Source organism: Rhopalosiphum maidis, chromosome 2 (assembly GCF_003676215.2).
Source record: "Rhopalosiphum maidis isolate BTI-1 chromosome 2, ASM367621v3, whole genome shotgun sequence".
Classification (NCBI taxonomy): domain Eukaryota; kingdom Metazoa; phylum Arthropoda; class Insecta; order Hemiptera; family Aphididae; genus Rhopalosiphum; species Rhopalosiphum maidis.
Window position 1 is genome coordinate 54,983,572 of NC_040878.1, and position 17,539 is coordinate 55,001,110.

The 17,539-nt window shown below is 27.3% G+C and overlaps 1 protein-coding gene and 1 pseudogene across 3 annotated transcripts; both read right to left on the reverse strand.

The window, feature by feature from the left end:
• Positions 1–241: 241 nt before the first annotated feature.
• Positions 242–689, reverse strand: LOC113552520 (annotated as a pseudogene).
• Positions 690–9,598: 8,909 nt separating this feature from the next.
• Positions 9,599–14,961, reverse strand: LOC113551560 (WW domain-binding protein 2). Of its 3 annotated transcripts, none has more exons than XM_026953859.1 (7): positions 14,251–14,961; positions 12,634–12,808; positions 12,399–12,558; positions 12,175–12,324; positions 11,916–12,044; positions 11,118–11,194; positions 9,599–9,655 (listed from the first exon to the last, which is right to left on the reverse strand). In XM_026953859.1, exons 1-7 carry the CDS (start codon positions 14,307–14,309, stop codon positions 9,608–9,610), a joined length of 798 nt encoding a protein of 265 aa, XP_026809660.1. In that variant the 5' UTR covers positions 14,310–14,961; the 3' UTR covers positions 9,599–9,607. The 3 variants fall into 3 exon arrangements, with proteins under 3 accessions (XP_026809660.1, XP_026809661.1, XP_026809659.1); XM_026953860.1 differs by having other exon boundaries at positions 11,118–11,191; positions 14,251–14,959; XM_026953858.1 differs by having other exon boundaries at positions 11,118–11,203; positions 14,251–14,958.
• Between the last annotated feature and the right edge of the window lie 2,578 nt (positions 14,962–17,539).

A 17,539-nucleotide genomic window follows, 5' to 3' on the forward strand; every position in this document is an offset into this window, starting at 1 on the left:
TAGGATAATAATATTTTTCGTGTAACACTGATATAGGATACGAATATTATTCGTATATAATTGGTATAGGATACGAATATTGTTCGTGTATCACTGGTATGGGTAGTGGCGTATTTAGGAATTTGTCTTGGGGAGGGTCCAGAAAATTTTCATAATACAGATCCGTGGGAAGCTTTACCCCCACACTCCCCAATTACTCTTTATTAAATAAATTTACCATAAATAGAAAATCAATTAACATTTAAATAACAAAATCCAACTTTCTTGGGCTTAATGCCATTTCATTAACATCTAGAATCTAGATGTATGTCTCGATGAATAGACATCATAGCTAGTCCATTTAGCCTCGTCTACGTAATATAAATTAATACAGTACAAATAAGTTATATTGTTATATGGTAGATACTAAATATTTTCCAAAATAATTAAAGATTACTTCGTTTATTGTTGATCTTAGATATGTTTTCAACCTTGAAAAGGTTGAAAAAGATCTTTCAGGTGTTGCTGTTGACACCGGTAATGTGCAAAATAATTTAATTAAAAAATGTATGTTTGGAAAATCATTCTTTGGGCAGCTCAAAAGTGCAGTTTTTCTACAAAACAGAATAGGTCAATTTTAACTACTCTATAGTTGTTCCCCCAAGTAGCCTGGTAAGTTAACAGCCGAAGACAATAAACGTGTCCTCCATGCAGAACAATTTATGATAACATTTTTTTTCCCGATTACGTAAAAAAATAATATTTTACGTGGTTACAAGTTACAACTTATAATTGCACAGAATATAATAATATATTATATATGTATACTAGACGTTTAGATACGTATTTATGGAACCAATGGGTGGGGGTCCCAACCCCATGGACCCCCTCCCCCGTAAATACGCCACTGGGTATGGGATACGAATATTATTCGTGTATAACTGGTATAAGTATATAATGACTAGTATTTTAGAAATCATACTACAACATATAGTTTAAAATAAGACAGTAAATGTTTCTATCGAATTTGGAATTTCTAGCTAGGTCGTGAAATATTATCGACATACCTCTGAACAATTTCAAGTTCATTACGCCACTGCCACAGCGTTTAACCCGATCCACTATTCTTTTTTTTTACTTTATTATCCAATAAATAGATTTATATGAATTGATTTAATTATTACAATACATTTAAATTAATTATAATTTGATACAAGATAAATTCGATAAAATTGTTTTTATTTACAAACTACTATAGGTCAGCCCGTTTGGATCCAGAGTACACCTCTTTCAGTTCGTCACGTGACAACACGAAATGAAATTTAATATGTGCGATAAAATTATATAACGTAAGACACATTTGGCAAATTCGTTATCCCGTTATCCGTGCAGCTGCAGTTGCATTTATTACATTTCGGAGTCAAAAGTTTCGCTGTAAAAACAACGACTTGCGAATTTATTATACTTTACCAACAGTAGCCAATACTCGTACACTGTTTATAAAACTAATTATACAGTAGGTACACTGCACTTAAAACGAGAACACGACGTTTGCGTCATTGACATATCAAACAGAGTGTTTCAGATTATTGCGTAGACTTCAAATGTCGTGCCGAAATTAACACGACGAATCTTGGATACGATAAATCAACAGGTGATATATTTATTAGTGCAATATATTATAATTTTGAAATCAAATGATAGATGCACATGCACTCAGGTTTAGTTATATGTGTTTACAATTCAAAATCCCCTAATCGCAATACTCTATTTGATTTCACTCACTGACATCATTACCGATCTCATTATCAAAGTACCTACGGAAAAACTTGATCCCTGCAGCATATATACAGAGTGATTCAGCTAGCATAATTTACATATTTCACCATATTTGTCTTTATTATACCTTATACCTATAATTTTTATCTATACCTATCTATACATGAGGACCATATTTTTAAATTACCATTTAAGCAGTATTGTGAAATATTTAAGTGAAATTATTAAAATTCCTTTTTAAGTATTGAATACCATTTAAATATTTTTAGCATGAAATATCCTCGAAAGTCAATGGTATTTTAAATATTTTTTTTTATAACTTTACTTATTAGTTACCTATTTTTATTAAACACGTTTGGTTTCTTTTTTAGAATTTAAAAAAAAATCATTGGCCATTTCAACAATAGTTATATTCAATATGAGTTAACCGACATAACAGACGTTAAATTTGAAAATATCATGTTTTTGAAGTGCAATAAACAATTATTTAATAAATTAATTTAAATTAATTTATACTAATATACTTATTACAATAATGTTTCGTTAAATCTATACCAAATACTAACAAAAAATATTTGAAAAGTTATCTAAGTACTTTTTCCATGTATTATTGAGTAATAATTAAAATACTTTAAGGGAAAAGTATTTTAATAATATTTTAAATAATTAAAAAAAATGTATCGCACTTTATTTTAAAAGTGTCTCGTAATAGGATTCAAACATGTTTAATAAAGAGATAATTTTCCTCTTTTACTGTAAATATTTGTTAAGCAGATAAGTTTTTTGAAAATGTTAAAGTATTTAGATTGAGATTCGAACAAGTAGTTTTTGAGTTATTAAACCTTATATACTAAACATATAATATGATTGTAAATTATTATGGGAGTAATTAGTTTAGGTAGGTATATATTAATCTATTGGATTCTTATGATCTATAAAAATTGTCCGAGTATATACGCCGCTTATATGACTCACTTTGGAACCAATGCAAAGTGAGTCTCATAACCGAATGAATCTTATAGGCGAAGTGGGAAAAAAATTTTAGTTACATATTTATGAATTTTATTTTACTACATTTTTTGCTTTAATTTTAATCTAATAAGAGAATAAATAAATAATAATAATAATATATTACATACCTATTATATACAATAATTGCAAAAAATGTGAAATGCGATAAAATTTGTTGTACATACACAGATTACAAAACATGAATCGAAAACAGAAATAACCCAAAAAAATATATGTAATTTTTGAAAACCAATTTATTTCAAATTTTAACCAAAAATATTTATTTTTTACAATTTTTTTTACGAAATTTTAGTCTTATAAACAAAGCGGTGAGTCTTATAACCGAATTTTTATAATGTACTTGGATACGCCGGGCCGTTCCAGATAATTATTTGAGTCTAATTGTCTAATAATAAGCGACTGAACTTTATATCCGCGAGTTTTATAAGCGGTGTCCACTGTAATAAATACTAGACTAAATATTACATATGTTTAGATTTTATGTAAAACCATTATTATTCTTATTATTTAATAGTTATTATAACGGTACAGATTATACTCGAATACAATCTAAGAACTCAGAAACTACCTACTTGTTCAGATTTCGATCTAGATATAACAACATTTACTTAAAAATATACAGTGATGGTTAGTTCCATTAGAAATTGAATGTTTGTATCACTATTATTGACCACATGACAACTATTCAAATGTAAATTTAAAAATATTTCCCTTATAAGTGTTAAGTTATACCATAATAGTTTTAACGTATAACCATTATATTATTGGGAATTGAATAGATACATTATTGAAAAATAAAAACACAGTGTCCATGATTAGTGAATCGCTCTGTATAATTTTATATTGATAGCTACTAGTAATAATTATGGTGATAACGTTTGAAAAATACGACAACATTTTTATTTGTCAAAGTTGTTTATGTTGGATGTATAAAAAAAAACAGTAAAAAAGTAAACATACTAACTGTAGATCTGTAGGTATATTTTGTTGGCTGTGTACGTTTTATTCTTTTTATTATCATTGTTTTTTACGATCTCCAGACTATTAGCTATAATATTATTATTATACACACATATATATATATATATGTGTGTATGTACCTATATAGGTACTCCGAACGAGACACAAACACGCGTAACAGTCAACAGGTACCGTTTAAATTGGAAATTCTGGTTTTCGCTTAATAATCTAATATTTGGCCTGCAGTGGTGAGACTATATTATACGAGACGGTTGAGAATTGCAACCTCTGATAGTTGGGTACTTATACGTACAAAAACTGATGATTTAAAGTGGTCATCAACCAATAACAACAACAACCCATTTCCAATGTTGATTACAAATTTCAAAATCATATTACTATTTCGAAAACAATTTCACAGAATACAGGGACCAGTATACTTTAAGTGTGGTATATAAATATATAATGCATTAATATATAATAAATAATAATAAAATAAAATCATCATGGACATAATTTAGATATTCAAATCTTTTGAATAAAATTAGAGATGTTATTGCGTTTCATTTATCAATTTATCAATAAAAAAACTGCTCTCTGGCTCTATTGACTCTTTTTCCCTCCTTTCACTTATAAATATAAATAGGCACCAATTTGAAACAACCACAATATTTCATGTTTTGTTATTCCACACTGCTCAACCTATTAGGTAAGTACTTGAGAAACTATTCTCTAGTCGGCCAAAATGACGAGAATCGTCAATCCGTCATTCCTCTTCTAAATTAATTTATATTAAGTAATATAATTCACTTAATTATTGGTGTGTACTCATAATATACCGCTGTATACAGTGGCGTGTCCAGGAATTTTCTATGGGGGGGATACATCATATAATATGTTATAAGAAAAGACCGGATTTAATTATATTAAAAACACACAAAAATTGTATAATATTATACCGAAAAATGCATAATAAATTGCACTGTAAAAATACATGTCATATAAAAGAATTAAATAACTTTAAATTCTTAATTATAATTAAGTTATTTTTTTTAAAAAAATCGATGAATGTATTACTTTTTTGAATTAAAATTAATAATTAAATATATTTCCAAATTATGTTCATTAAAATTAAATCTGTTATTACTTAAAATATGTTTATACAAAGAAAAAATAATTTTACTTCTACTACACTAGTTATTTGGTGCATACTAAAAAAACTCAATAATTTAGGCGTTATATCTAAATAAACATCTGTTTTACTTGACATGACTTTATAGTAAGATTTAATAGTTTTATATCCTTTACTTTTTTCAATTATATACATAAATTTATCTTTAGTTTATTTTCCATTTGGATCAAGAATATTTGTTAAAATATCTTCAGTTTTTCAAAACATATTCATACTTTAAGTAGCTCACTTATTAATAATATTCGATTCTTCCTAGTTTGTAAGATTAATGGATAACTCAGATAAGTGTAATTGTATGAATGCTATAAACCACATTTCTCTATCATTGTGTACAAGCTGTTTCAGCTTTTCACACTGATGAGAATTAACATTGTCTTTTAAACTTTTAATCACAATAAAATTTTCAAAATTATTTGCATAGAAAAGTACAGCTTTTAACTATATTTCCCGCCTTTTAATAATAGATATGGGAGGTAAAAATATACCCGACATTTCTTTTCTGTATTTATTTTATTTATTTATTCTCGATTGTATTTTTAGGAAAACTTTTTTTCCTAAAATAATTAAATAAACGAAATACCTAAGTTACATATGTATGTTATATATCAAATTAATTACCATTGTTAAATAATCTATTTATGTAATAATAAATTTAGTTTAGTTAAGTATTTTGTTCATTAAAACACAAAATTTAAAAAAAAATCCAAAAACGTGGGAAATTGTTAAAAATTGCATTATAAAATTAAATAAGCAGAGAATGAGAGAACATAAATTATATGATTATAATAATATATATATATTATTATAATAAATATAATTTATAAGCAATAACTTATTACTAATAATCAAAAACAATGGCTTTATAACAAGTATCTAATACCTCTAATATCTAATAATTAGTTTAACAAACCTCAGCAAAAAAAAGTCAATGGGGGGATATAACCCCTAACCTCTCATAAATATTTGTTTGTAAAATGTTGTGATTTTGGAAAATCTTCTAAAAATTTAAACTTAAAATGCATATAAAAAAAGTTGTACCAATGCATTTTATAATTTTTATACAGATACAAGAACAACTTGGCCCTTAGGTTAGGTATTAAATTGATCAACAACTAGGTTCTTATCGTAAACAGATGCACAAAATACACACACACACACATTATTTATCATTGTAAAATTAATATATTGTAATAATTTGCGACGTCAAAACTAAAAAGTAATCTAATCCTTAATTGGTACATTATAGGTACTTACCTATCTAACTAAAAGATCGTTTAGTTAATTTTACACCAAGTGTTATTTTATATTGTTTTATTAAAACAAAATCATATAAAACTTAATGACTATAATATACCTATTGTAGTTTTATAAATCACAATATTATAATTATTAATTATTGTTTGTTAATTTTTTTAAACTTGTATTTAATATTTATGAATATCTATTAGGTATTTACTATTTAGGTAGGTATAAATGTATACCTACACGTATATCTACATTATAGACAATTTTAATAATTAATCTGTCTATAAATTAAGCTTAATACTATAGGTATTGATTGTAACCAGTTTAAGTTTTTAATACTTACTTACAACCAAGTCTTAAGTCTCAACGTACACCGCCACAACCCAGTCCTCAAGCTACCTATCTCAGACTTATGTAGTGTTACCTACCTATTTAAAATTATAACAAAATGTTTAATTTTATCATTTAAACAAGTATATACCTAATAACTTTTTACCTTTTTGATACATATGCGATATAAACAATAAGTATGTAGTTCAAAATACAAATGGGCTTTCCTAATTTCTAAATATTAACTATATAGTAAATATTTAAATTCTAAATTAATATTAGTTATACTACACTCCACAATGAATAGTTTTGAAAACACGCACCACAGACAACCGAGTTAGGAAGATAAAAAAAAATGTCTTTAGTCTTGAAAATATTTTTATACTTTCTCAAGAAAAAGAATAGGATAGAAAAAAAATATAGTATATAAACATTTAAAATTATCATATCTGTGGTACCACCGTATTGCTGACCAGTGCCATGATTTCCTGAAGTGCAAGTAGCTCGTCCTTGCACTGTACAGCAATTGTGTATAACTTCTGAATTTCTCATTCAGTTTCAAAGTTACACGCTACATGTCCTTCAGTCATCTGTATAAATGAATTTCGTATAAGATCGAGTGGTAGAAATAATAAGAATATAAACCGTTCTAAACCGATCAACCAGGGATGATCAGTAAGTTATATTAATATAAACATAAAAAACTATTCATTTCAATAGCGTATATTTCGTAATTGAAAACTAAGTACAATTATAAGCCAACTATTAAGAATCGTTAAACTTCGTTAAAAAAAATAAAAATTGCAGTTTACTAAGCTAAGGCAGTAAAACATACATTTGACTATTTAAGTATTTTTAATTCATTAGATAATATAATAATAAATATATAATATATTCTACCCTATGAGGCTATGAATACGTTTAACAATGCGTATAGTAACTCCATAATACCATAATTTATATTTTATAATACTTGAGTAGGTAATTAAAAAAAAATTTAACTTAAATATTACATTTCCAGAGGCTTTTTATTTTAATAGTTGATTTATTATTTATAAAAAATATATTCTAGCGAGTTGTATTCGTATTTCTATTTCAATTTAAAATAATATGATGCATCATGAGACTTTTATAACATAGACTATTAAACCAGGTTTGGTAGGTATGTTAAAGTGCTACAATTCCTAACACTGCAGCTCAAATGAAACTCTGATGTCTTATGATAATAATATAGAATTGAATGAAATGGATAAAAATATTCAAAACCTTAGCTTACAAAGATAATGAAACAATGCGATGTAATAAATTATCCATTATATTATGATATATTAGTTAGAAAAAAAATAATCATTTATTTTATTTATTTATTAACAGTTTATTTGTGTGCTATACTTTTATAATCCAATCTCCGGGGAGTAAAATGTAAACAAATATTTTATACGAAGCAGGTAGTTAAAATATGGCCCAATTCCTGGACACCCAAAACAAATAATGACCAATAGGCTACAACCTGCACAGAGCCAACGCCAGAAGTATTAGCGCCCTTAATCCTCCCTCCCCCCCACATCTAGTTTTAGTAGTAATAAAATTATGTTTTTTAGTAAGTTTAAATAAAATTAGTAGGTCTGTATAATTTTTGTATTATAACTTTAAACTTTATTACCTAATCATACAATATTATAACAAGGTTATTAATTTATAAAATTGCCACATCACGTAAAAGAATAAAATAAAAAAAATAGTAATTTTAAATTTGATACTTATAACTACAATTAATATTAAAACTAGTTCATTATACAAAAACGAGATAATTAAAACGACATTAGATAATGAATATTTAAAATTGTGTAGATTGTTAATACGTATTAAAAGATAAAAGAAATAAAGATAATTTTCAATTTGGCGCCACTTCCATGCTGTCACCCTGGGCAGTCTCCTAGGTCACCCATAGCTTTCGCCTGGCCCTAAAAGTACGGCATTTATAAGCTTATGATAACATAATTTACTACACGCATACAACTCATAAAGATAAAGGAAAATATTTTTTATATTAATCCAATCAGTACATTTGCTTCTATATATTATATTTATATTTATATATTATTGTATAATAAAATATAACTTTTCAAAATATAATAATTATAATATTAATTAAATAAATTTCTTCATTTTTTGCCTTGTTAGGAATTTAACGTGTAATTCCAACAGCACCGCAGCCACGAGGTCAATTATTATTATTGTAATAATACTCAATAGTTACCTTGTACACCAAAATCATATAAGAAAATAATTTACAATGTGAAATAAAACTAAAATATTTCAGTTAATTTTTATTATGAAGAATATGTTTTTTTTTCTATAACTAAATGAAATGAAACAAAAATAAGCGTATAAAAATAGTATAATATATTAATATTTGAATAAAATAATCATGTAGATATAATAGAAATCGCCCATAGGTAAAATACAATAAATATCTCTTGCACGACAGAAGAAAAATATTGTAAGAAATCGATGAAATCTAAAATTATTCAACAGAATTTGTAAAAACACATATTTAATGAAAAATATTTACAAGAACAACAATTAGTAGGAGTTTCTCTCTCTTAATAGTGAATATAACAGCACACATAGTGGACATAGTATAATATGAAAATTATTGATAATAATGTGTTAGCATGGAGATGACATACTTGGAATACACAAATAAAGACATGACATTGACTAAAAGTATGTTTTAAATAAGTACTAAATTAATGTCTAACTCAGAAACACATGAGATTTTAAAGCATAACTTTCAATCTTTTCTTTGATATTTTTACTACTTTTGTTAAGTATCTAGCATCATATTATAAAAACAATTATAAAAAAAAAAATTATGAGCGATTTCTAATGTATGATTAAATGTGATGGTAATTATCCCCATATTGACTAAGATAAATAAACTGTTGAAATCATGCAATATAATCACATTTTTAAAGATCCTTGCATATTTCAATACCACTTAAAAAAAAAAAACAATAAAATTATACAAAACAATCAATGGAATGTAGACATAAACATGTTTTTGTTTTTTTTTTCTTTGTAATTTTAATCATTCTTCTTATTTTCAGCTTCTTTGTAAGGTGGAGGGAGTTCCTAAAACAAAAATAACATCAATTATTTCAACTTAAATTAGATATCAGATGAAAACCAAAACATATTTAGTAATACTGAATCAGTTGATTGGTTTACTTTTTATTGAAAAACTGTTATGACATTAGAATTAAAAATGTTAACAGTACTATATTAAAAATATAATTTATCAAATACATCATTCAACTTAACTTATTTCAATTGAGTTAATTCCAAGGACGGATCTAGCATGTATTTTTGGTTGAGGCACTTTATAGGAAAAATTATATAATATAGATATAACCCCCACCAAAAAAAAAAAAAAAACAATATGATAAAAATGTATATGTTTTTTAATATTATTTTTTTCCAATGGGGGTGGCCACCAAATCCTCCCTTGGTTAATGCTTTACTATTACCAATTACAAACAAGTTACAATATATCATAAACAACAAACATAATAAGTAGGTATTATTTGTTAGTTATAAACTTTAATAATGTTAAGTTTTAGTTACTTTTAATTTAAATGAAAGAACAATAAATATAAATACAACCATTTTATTTAGGATGGTAAAAATAAATATTTTATAGAGCTGATTGTAAAACCATAAAAATTGTATTTTATAATTATTAAATAAAAGAAACCATTGTAACTTATATTATTATGTTCTATCTTTAAAATCATTCAATATAATGTTTTGAATTTTTTTATACTTTCAATTTCAACAAATATTTGTACAATTACTTTATAACACAAAAATGGTTTATGATTTAGTATTTACCATTTTAATAAGAAAATAAGAAGTATTTTTTAAATTTTATATTTAAAAATAAATATGTTTGATTTACCAAAAACTATAAAAAAAAAAACTGAAACTAAACTTTCACTAGAAAAATGTACTATTCTGCTTAAATTAGTAAGTATAATTTAATTTAAATGTAAAATAAAAAATAAATTAACAGTAAGCACTATGTTAAGAATCTAAAAATTGAAAAAAAATATGAATAAACAATATCCTGTGGTTTCGAATATGTTGCCTTGTTGTGGCACAATTTTGCTTGCCTGAAAGATTAAGCCACATGCATACGATCATAATGCCAACATAAGAAAAAAAAATTAGACCATAAGAATTCACAAATAAGGTTGTCTGTAGCCAAATGTTAATTAAAAACCACTGAAATGTATAGTGTATATTATACACAATGATTTTTGGTAAAATTATTTTAACATTTTGTTTTACTAACCAATTTTATTCAATTGATAAATTAGTGTGCCCTAAAGTCCCAGAAACATTTAAAAATTGAAAATAATAATGTGCTATAAAAAGATGTTTTTATGTTCTTTTAGGTTGCTAAAATCAAGACTAAATTCTCGATACAAAACCTCATTCCTTTTTATCATAAACAGATTATTTATTTTTTTAAGTTTATAACAATGCTGATACAACATATTTTTTTAAATAAATATAGCAAATAAAAACTTACATAGTATGATGGTGGTGGAACATAAGCCATTTGTGGTCGGTTGGGATCAAAGTATGCACTTTGTGCTGCTTCTGCTGCTTTTGTATCTGTAAATATTATGTATCTGTTACTTTAAGATTTATACATTTTTATAAATAAAATTTTTTTGAAGACTAATAAATTATAATATTATTAATTCATAAAATATTTCGTCTTATAGCCAGATTTTTCGAAATTTTAATTAAACATACATATTAATTAAAGTAACTACAATACTCAACAGTCTGGAGTAATACAAATAATATAATATATTTTAGTAGCATTATAATATTAAATAAATAATAAAAAAATTGAAATATATCATTACTTTTATTTTATTATATAAGTATCAAGTATAATATGCTCCTTTTAAATCAAATGTTGATTATTTTTAACTTTTTCTTCACTAACTTGTTCAATTATTTTTGGTATTATCTATGAAAAAATGAAATACTACTGGTAAATAATTTAACTTAAAAATCAATTGATTAATGTGATACTTCATGTTGTGAGTAGCATCACATTAAATTCAATTTTACTCTAAAATTGTGAAATTATGATAATGACTATTTTTTTTTTTTTTTAATTAACTATATTAATAGTGCAATATATTAACTGTTAAATAGTGATACAAATAATTTATGCATGATATATTATGATCTTGATATTTTTATGTACAAACCTCAGTTTTTATCAAAAAATATAAAAAGAGGTATAAAAATATTTTGCTGACTGTTACACAAAAAAATGTGATAAATTAAATCCAAAAACTATTAATACCTTGTCCATTAAAAAGTTGTGGAGGTGGAGCTGTTTGTGCAGGTGGAGCGCTTGCATAACCTGGATTACCAGTGAAACCAATAATACCTGGATATGGTGGAGGCATATCAGTTCTATAGACAGATTGAGCTAAAAATAAAATAAAAAATGATTTATTTTTTTAATTATTGATAAAAATTTGTCAAAAAACATTTAGATTTACAATAGGTTTGTTTTATACAAATTTTACCAAAAATTATTAAACAAAATATATATTTACGAGGTGGTGCATCTGGAAAAGCTGCAGTTGAAGGCATCCATCCATAATAGCCAGGAGGAGGTACACCGTATGGAACATCAGCCATATAGTATGGACCTTCAGGTGGTGCATAGGCTGGCGGATTATCCATTTGAGGATAGTTACTATTAGCTAAAAAAATCATATTGATTTGTATTGATTATAGATCTGAATACAATTATATTATATAGATAAAATAATCATACCCATTGATGCGGCTCTTAGCATAGCTCTTCCAAAATCAATAGCACCTCCCTTCTTAAAAATCAATTTGAATTTTGCTTCACCAACCCAGTTTCCATTAGGTTGAGCACGTACCTTACCTTTTATATAATTTGATCCAAATACTGGTTGTTCCAATTCCACCTTAATTTCATAACAATCTCAAAATTATAAAATGTGAAAACATTAATGAGATATTTGAATTCTAAAAATACTTACATCTTTAAGAGTAACAAATGGCATACTAAATGATAAAAGCTCGTCTTTATCAGATTTGTTGATGAAAATCAAACGATGAGTAGTTAAAAACAGTTTTCCCACTTTTGAACCATGAAATGCTCTGCCATCCTGACCATGAAAGTCAATTGTAACAGCATCAGTAAACAAGATAATGCTAAAAAAATAAAAGAATATTATAGGTAGGTGGTAAGGTTAATTTATTTTATTTGTTACAAATAGTAAAGAAATATTAAGATTAATATTATAAATTCTATATTCCTACCTATACTTAGTTAATCTAAAAATACATTTTCATTTTATATAAATACTATTTACTAAAGAGTAAACCACTAAATAGACCACAGGTAGGTAGTAATTTATTACAGTAATTTTTGGGTTTCCAATGATTTTCAAATTATTAAAGATCTACACTGATAGTCTACTGAATAGTCAACATAATTTTGATTTAAAATAACTCAAAGAAAAATCTTTTCATTTAGGTAGATTTTCAATTTTTATTTGAGTTAATTAAATTTCAAATTTTTAATATAGATAGATTGAAAAAAATTACTTTAAAAAACTAACTGGGTTCATGAACTTGATTCATAGTTTATAAGAAGACAAATAAAAATAGGTACGACTAATAAAAATCCCTATAAATACATACAGTTTATATCAGATAAACAAATTATATCAATTACTATACATTTTAAACCTAATTACAACAATTAAGAATAAAAACATAATTATCTGCTTCAATAGGTTGATGATGAAAGTAAAATGAGAAAATACACTAGAAAAAATTATTGAATGCTCTAGAATGTACTAGAATTTTAGTCAATTTCATTGTTACATTCAATTGCATTACATAGTTCAATGAAATGATTGCCACCTATAGAATATTCTAGAATACTAATAACAGTGGTGAAATTTACAATGGTGTCTTGAATGATAAAAGTCAATTGTGGTTTCTATCTAAGTATCTAATATAACCAAGAAAGTATAAAAACAAATAACCCATTACCGTAATTTAGTATTAAAATATCCACACATTTTTTTTTTTTTTTTGTAGTTACCACCCTATAAGTGTCTGTAACAGAGGAAGTAAATACAAAAACAAATGTGTTAGGCTAAGGTGCACAAACAAAAATATTCTGTAAAAATAAATAAAACACCTAGGTAATATAATAATACAATACAGTGGTGAAGGCCTTGTAGTAAAATCGTTATGATAACCACTACTCAGGCATTTTGGACGGAGTCCAAACTAAAGATGTGTTCTAATTGCGTACTATTGACGACAAACAGGTACTATATCCTAAAAACCCTAAACCCTGCATCACATAGAAATTCGAAATACAAATAGTATTTACAAAATATATCTATTCGAGAATAAACCCTTAGTGGGGGTGAGGAACATATTTATCGACAGGTTCGTCCAAAAGACGAAAAATAAGAGGGGAAAGTGGAACGCGGCCCGAAATGCAATTAGTCGCATGTGCAACGACTTCTGCACCGAGTGCATCGGTATCCGGTAGTACTATATAATAACTATAATCCGTAGGTGGTATGAAACGGACGTCACGGGGCATATATAATCTCATTTGTATGACTCACCATTCGCCTGCGTGTATTAGGCAACCACCGCCTTGGACGTGAGCAGTGTTCAGCGACATGATCGTCGTCGGTAGTCTCGTGTAGCCGGGAATCCAGTCGGGGAAAGAAAAAAATTAAATAAAATAACTCGTCAGCAACGAATGTTCGCGAAACCGTATCAGCGGCGACGTAGAGAAAATGCTCGACCGATTGCGTCACACGGGGCAAGCGAATACGCAAACGCGAAACGGCAACGACACGATCTGGTATCACACTGACGAAGTGATGAGAGATGAGAAATAATTAATAACAAAAAACCACTCGCGTCTCGCACTATCTAGATTTTTATTATTAACCACGACGTAATATTATTATCTGCAGTGTGCCTGAGCGTGCGCGCGCGACAGTGTACGTGTGACTGTGTGAGAGTCCGAGTGTTTTCTTATAATCACGGATTTTCTTTAAAAATCTTACACGCTTACCGCGCCCGACCGGATACTATTACGAATAATAACGTGATAAATTCGGTTGCTTGAGAAGAACGCGACCGACGGACCGACGACGTACAACGATATTATATTATTATCACTCAAAAAGTAGTGAATAAAAACGAAATTATCGCGTACTGGTCGGGGGAGGGTGGTCTGTCGGAAAAGATACGAATCTTGGATGAGCCGCGGGACGGGGGTTGTTCGACGGGCGACAACTACAGCTGCGAACGACGCACGGCACAAATACAACAAATTTCGACTGCACTCGCGTCCGCGCTAAACAGCTGCTGCCGTGATTAGAGAGCAGAGATTAGACATTCTTGGCAAATATTCAAGGTTACGCTGCGCCACAGTGTCGCCAAGCTGGAGATTTCCACTCGACACAACGCAGCCGTCGTTTATTTTCAAACCGCGTTCCCGCTTGCAATATAAATAATAATTAATAATATTTATTATTTATCATTATCGTGTATTAATATCATATTTTATATATATATATATTTTATTCGATTTTATAGTTATTACTGTTATTAGTAGTTACTAGTAAAGTAGTAACTAGTCAGAACTCTAACTAATAAAATACTAATAATATAGTATATACATATACTAGTATATTACATCGATGTAAAGTGTATGTACTTTGTCTTAGTGAAATAGTGAATAGTGTATTACTGATTTACTGTTTACTTTTTACTACCTACTGAAAATCCATCATAATTTACCTACTGTACAAATAATTATGACTTACAAGGATAAATAGCCATATATGACAATATGGTTAGTATTTTAGCCACCGAATGTAGGTATATTATAGAAAAATTGTATTATTATTTATTTATTATTAATATGAATGTTTAATTTAAGTATTACAAATCAGTAATAAACTAATAACCACAAACAATGATTTTTTTTTTTGTATATTAATATTATAATATTAGATCCAAACTTTAATTAGGTAGTTGGTCGTAGGTATGCAATAATGTGCAAATAAACTCAAAAATATACGATTGAGTTAAATGCACAGTCAATAGTCCTAAAGATAATGTGAGATGTGTATATAGGTACTGGGTAATATAATGAAATGGATTCGTATTTTGATTTAAAAAATTGAGTTAAATCCGAAAACAAAATAATTGAGTAAACATTTGGTGACAAAATAAAGGTGATTAAGAATATGGTAATCGAAAAAAAAAGCCCCGTACCTGGTACCTATCAACTAAATACTTTATTCGTTATTTTATTATGATTTACATAATTAAATATAATCATTACATTTATCTATGTAAGATTTCTTTAGCATACCTAAAAGTATAACTGCAATCTGCATTTAACATTGTCGTTAATTGTCATTTGTACCTACATAATTTAAAAAATGTTTTAGCGTAAAAATTTAAAACAATTAAAAAGTATAAATTCATTGTCATTTGTATATAATTTAAATAATTTATTTAACATTTTTTTAAATTATATAATACTTTTTATCACCCTTAATTATTTTTTAAATTATATAGGTACAAATGACAAATAACAATTATTGACAATTTGCAGATTGCAGCTTTATACTTATAAATATATTAAAAAAGTGCTACATAGATAACTATAATGGTTATATTTAATTATTTAAAATTATTTAATTTATTTAGAATAATGGATAATGTATTTAGTTGGTACGGGGCTTTTTTTTTCCTATAGTGGGGCTTTTTTCCGATGAATGTTGTTAAGGGCTTTTTCCTAGATTCAAGAATATAAGTAACAAAGCTACAAAGCAAGGGCGGATACAATGGGGGCCAATTCCTCCCCCCCCCGTTTAGGACCTCTGTATCAGCACTTGTAACAAAGTGATACACGTATCGTATTGTATCAACTATCAATAATACCAATTATAGCTAGGTACCTACCCTTAATGGCTAATAATATTATGTCTATAGACAATTGACAATATTATTTAAAATATAAATTTCTTTAAAAATTGAAATCTAAATTATATAGTTTTACTATTATTAAGCAATTTTTGATTTGAATTCTTTGTATACATTTTTATTTTTGAGAGAATACTTATTTTATTTATTTATAAAACGACATTTCAAAAACTTTTGTTTTTCAGCATAAAATAATTTGATTGTACCATTCGTACTTCTATTTTATTAATTAGCTACAAATTGCATTTTTCTCGTAACTCATGTCTCTATAACAAGATGGTTATTTCAATTGAAATATGTTGTTCGAATAATATGTTGTTTATAAAATAAATATAATAAATCCAAGAGATTTTATCGCAATGATGAGTGATAATAACCAAGGTATACATAGCGTGGGTGTCCTGACTAAAATAACTTAACTGCAGCATCATCATCGATACGAATACACGATCCTGACCTTACTATTCATTTTCAGGTTACACGGGATTGTTTCATACCTATACATATATATTACAACTACATCAATATCATATATTAAGTATAAACATCATTATAATATAGGTATATGTTTATATGTTAACGACAAGACTTGTCACCCTGCAAATAGTGCAAATAGTTTTCGTTGAGGACCGCGGCCCACTCATCGATCGTGTCTCTCCTTTTTAACACGCCCCCGATTCCGCCGCCGCCACACAGCTCCTAGCTGTCGAAAAGGCAGACGCAAGTCACCCGCGCGCATGGCACCCGCGCCGACGCACATACTCGGGGCAGTGTCGTACTTACACGAGCTTACTTACAAGTTTCACGTGCGCATGTATGCGTGCAGCAACATAGTTAGATTATTAATACGCAAGTCTGAATGGTGTGCGGTGTAACGGTGGCGCTCCGAACATCACTGCT

What these genes read in the sequence shown, in the direction of transcription:
- LOC113551560 (XM_026953858.1), bottom strand. Translation starts at nt 14,309, where the DNA reads ATGTCGCTGAACACTGCTCACGTCCAAGGCGGTGGTTGCCTAATACAC. An exon ending in GCTAAGAGCCGCATCAATGG is followed by an intron (nt 12,325 to 12,398) that starts GTATGATTATTT and finishes TGATTTTTTTAG; the next exon opens with CTAATAGTAACTATCCTCAA. An exon ending in TTTTCCAGATGCACCACCTC is followed by an intron (nt 12,045 to 12,174) that starts GTAAATATATAT and finishes TTTTATTTTTAG; the next exon opens with CTCAATCTGTCTATAGAACT.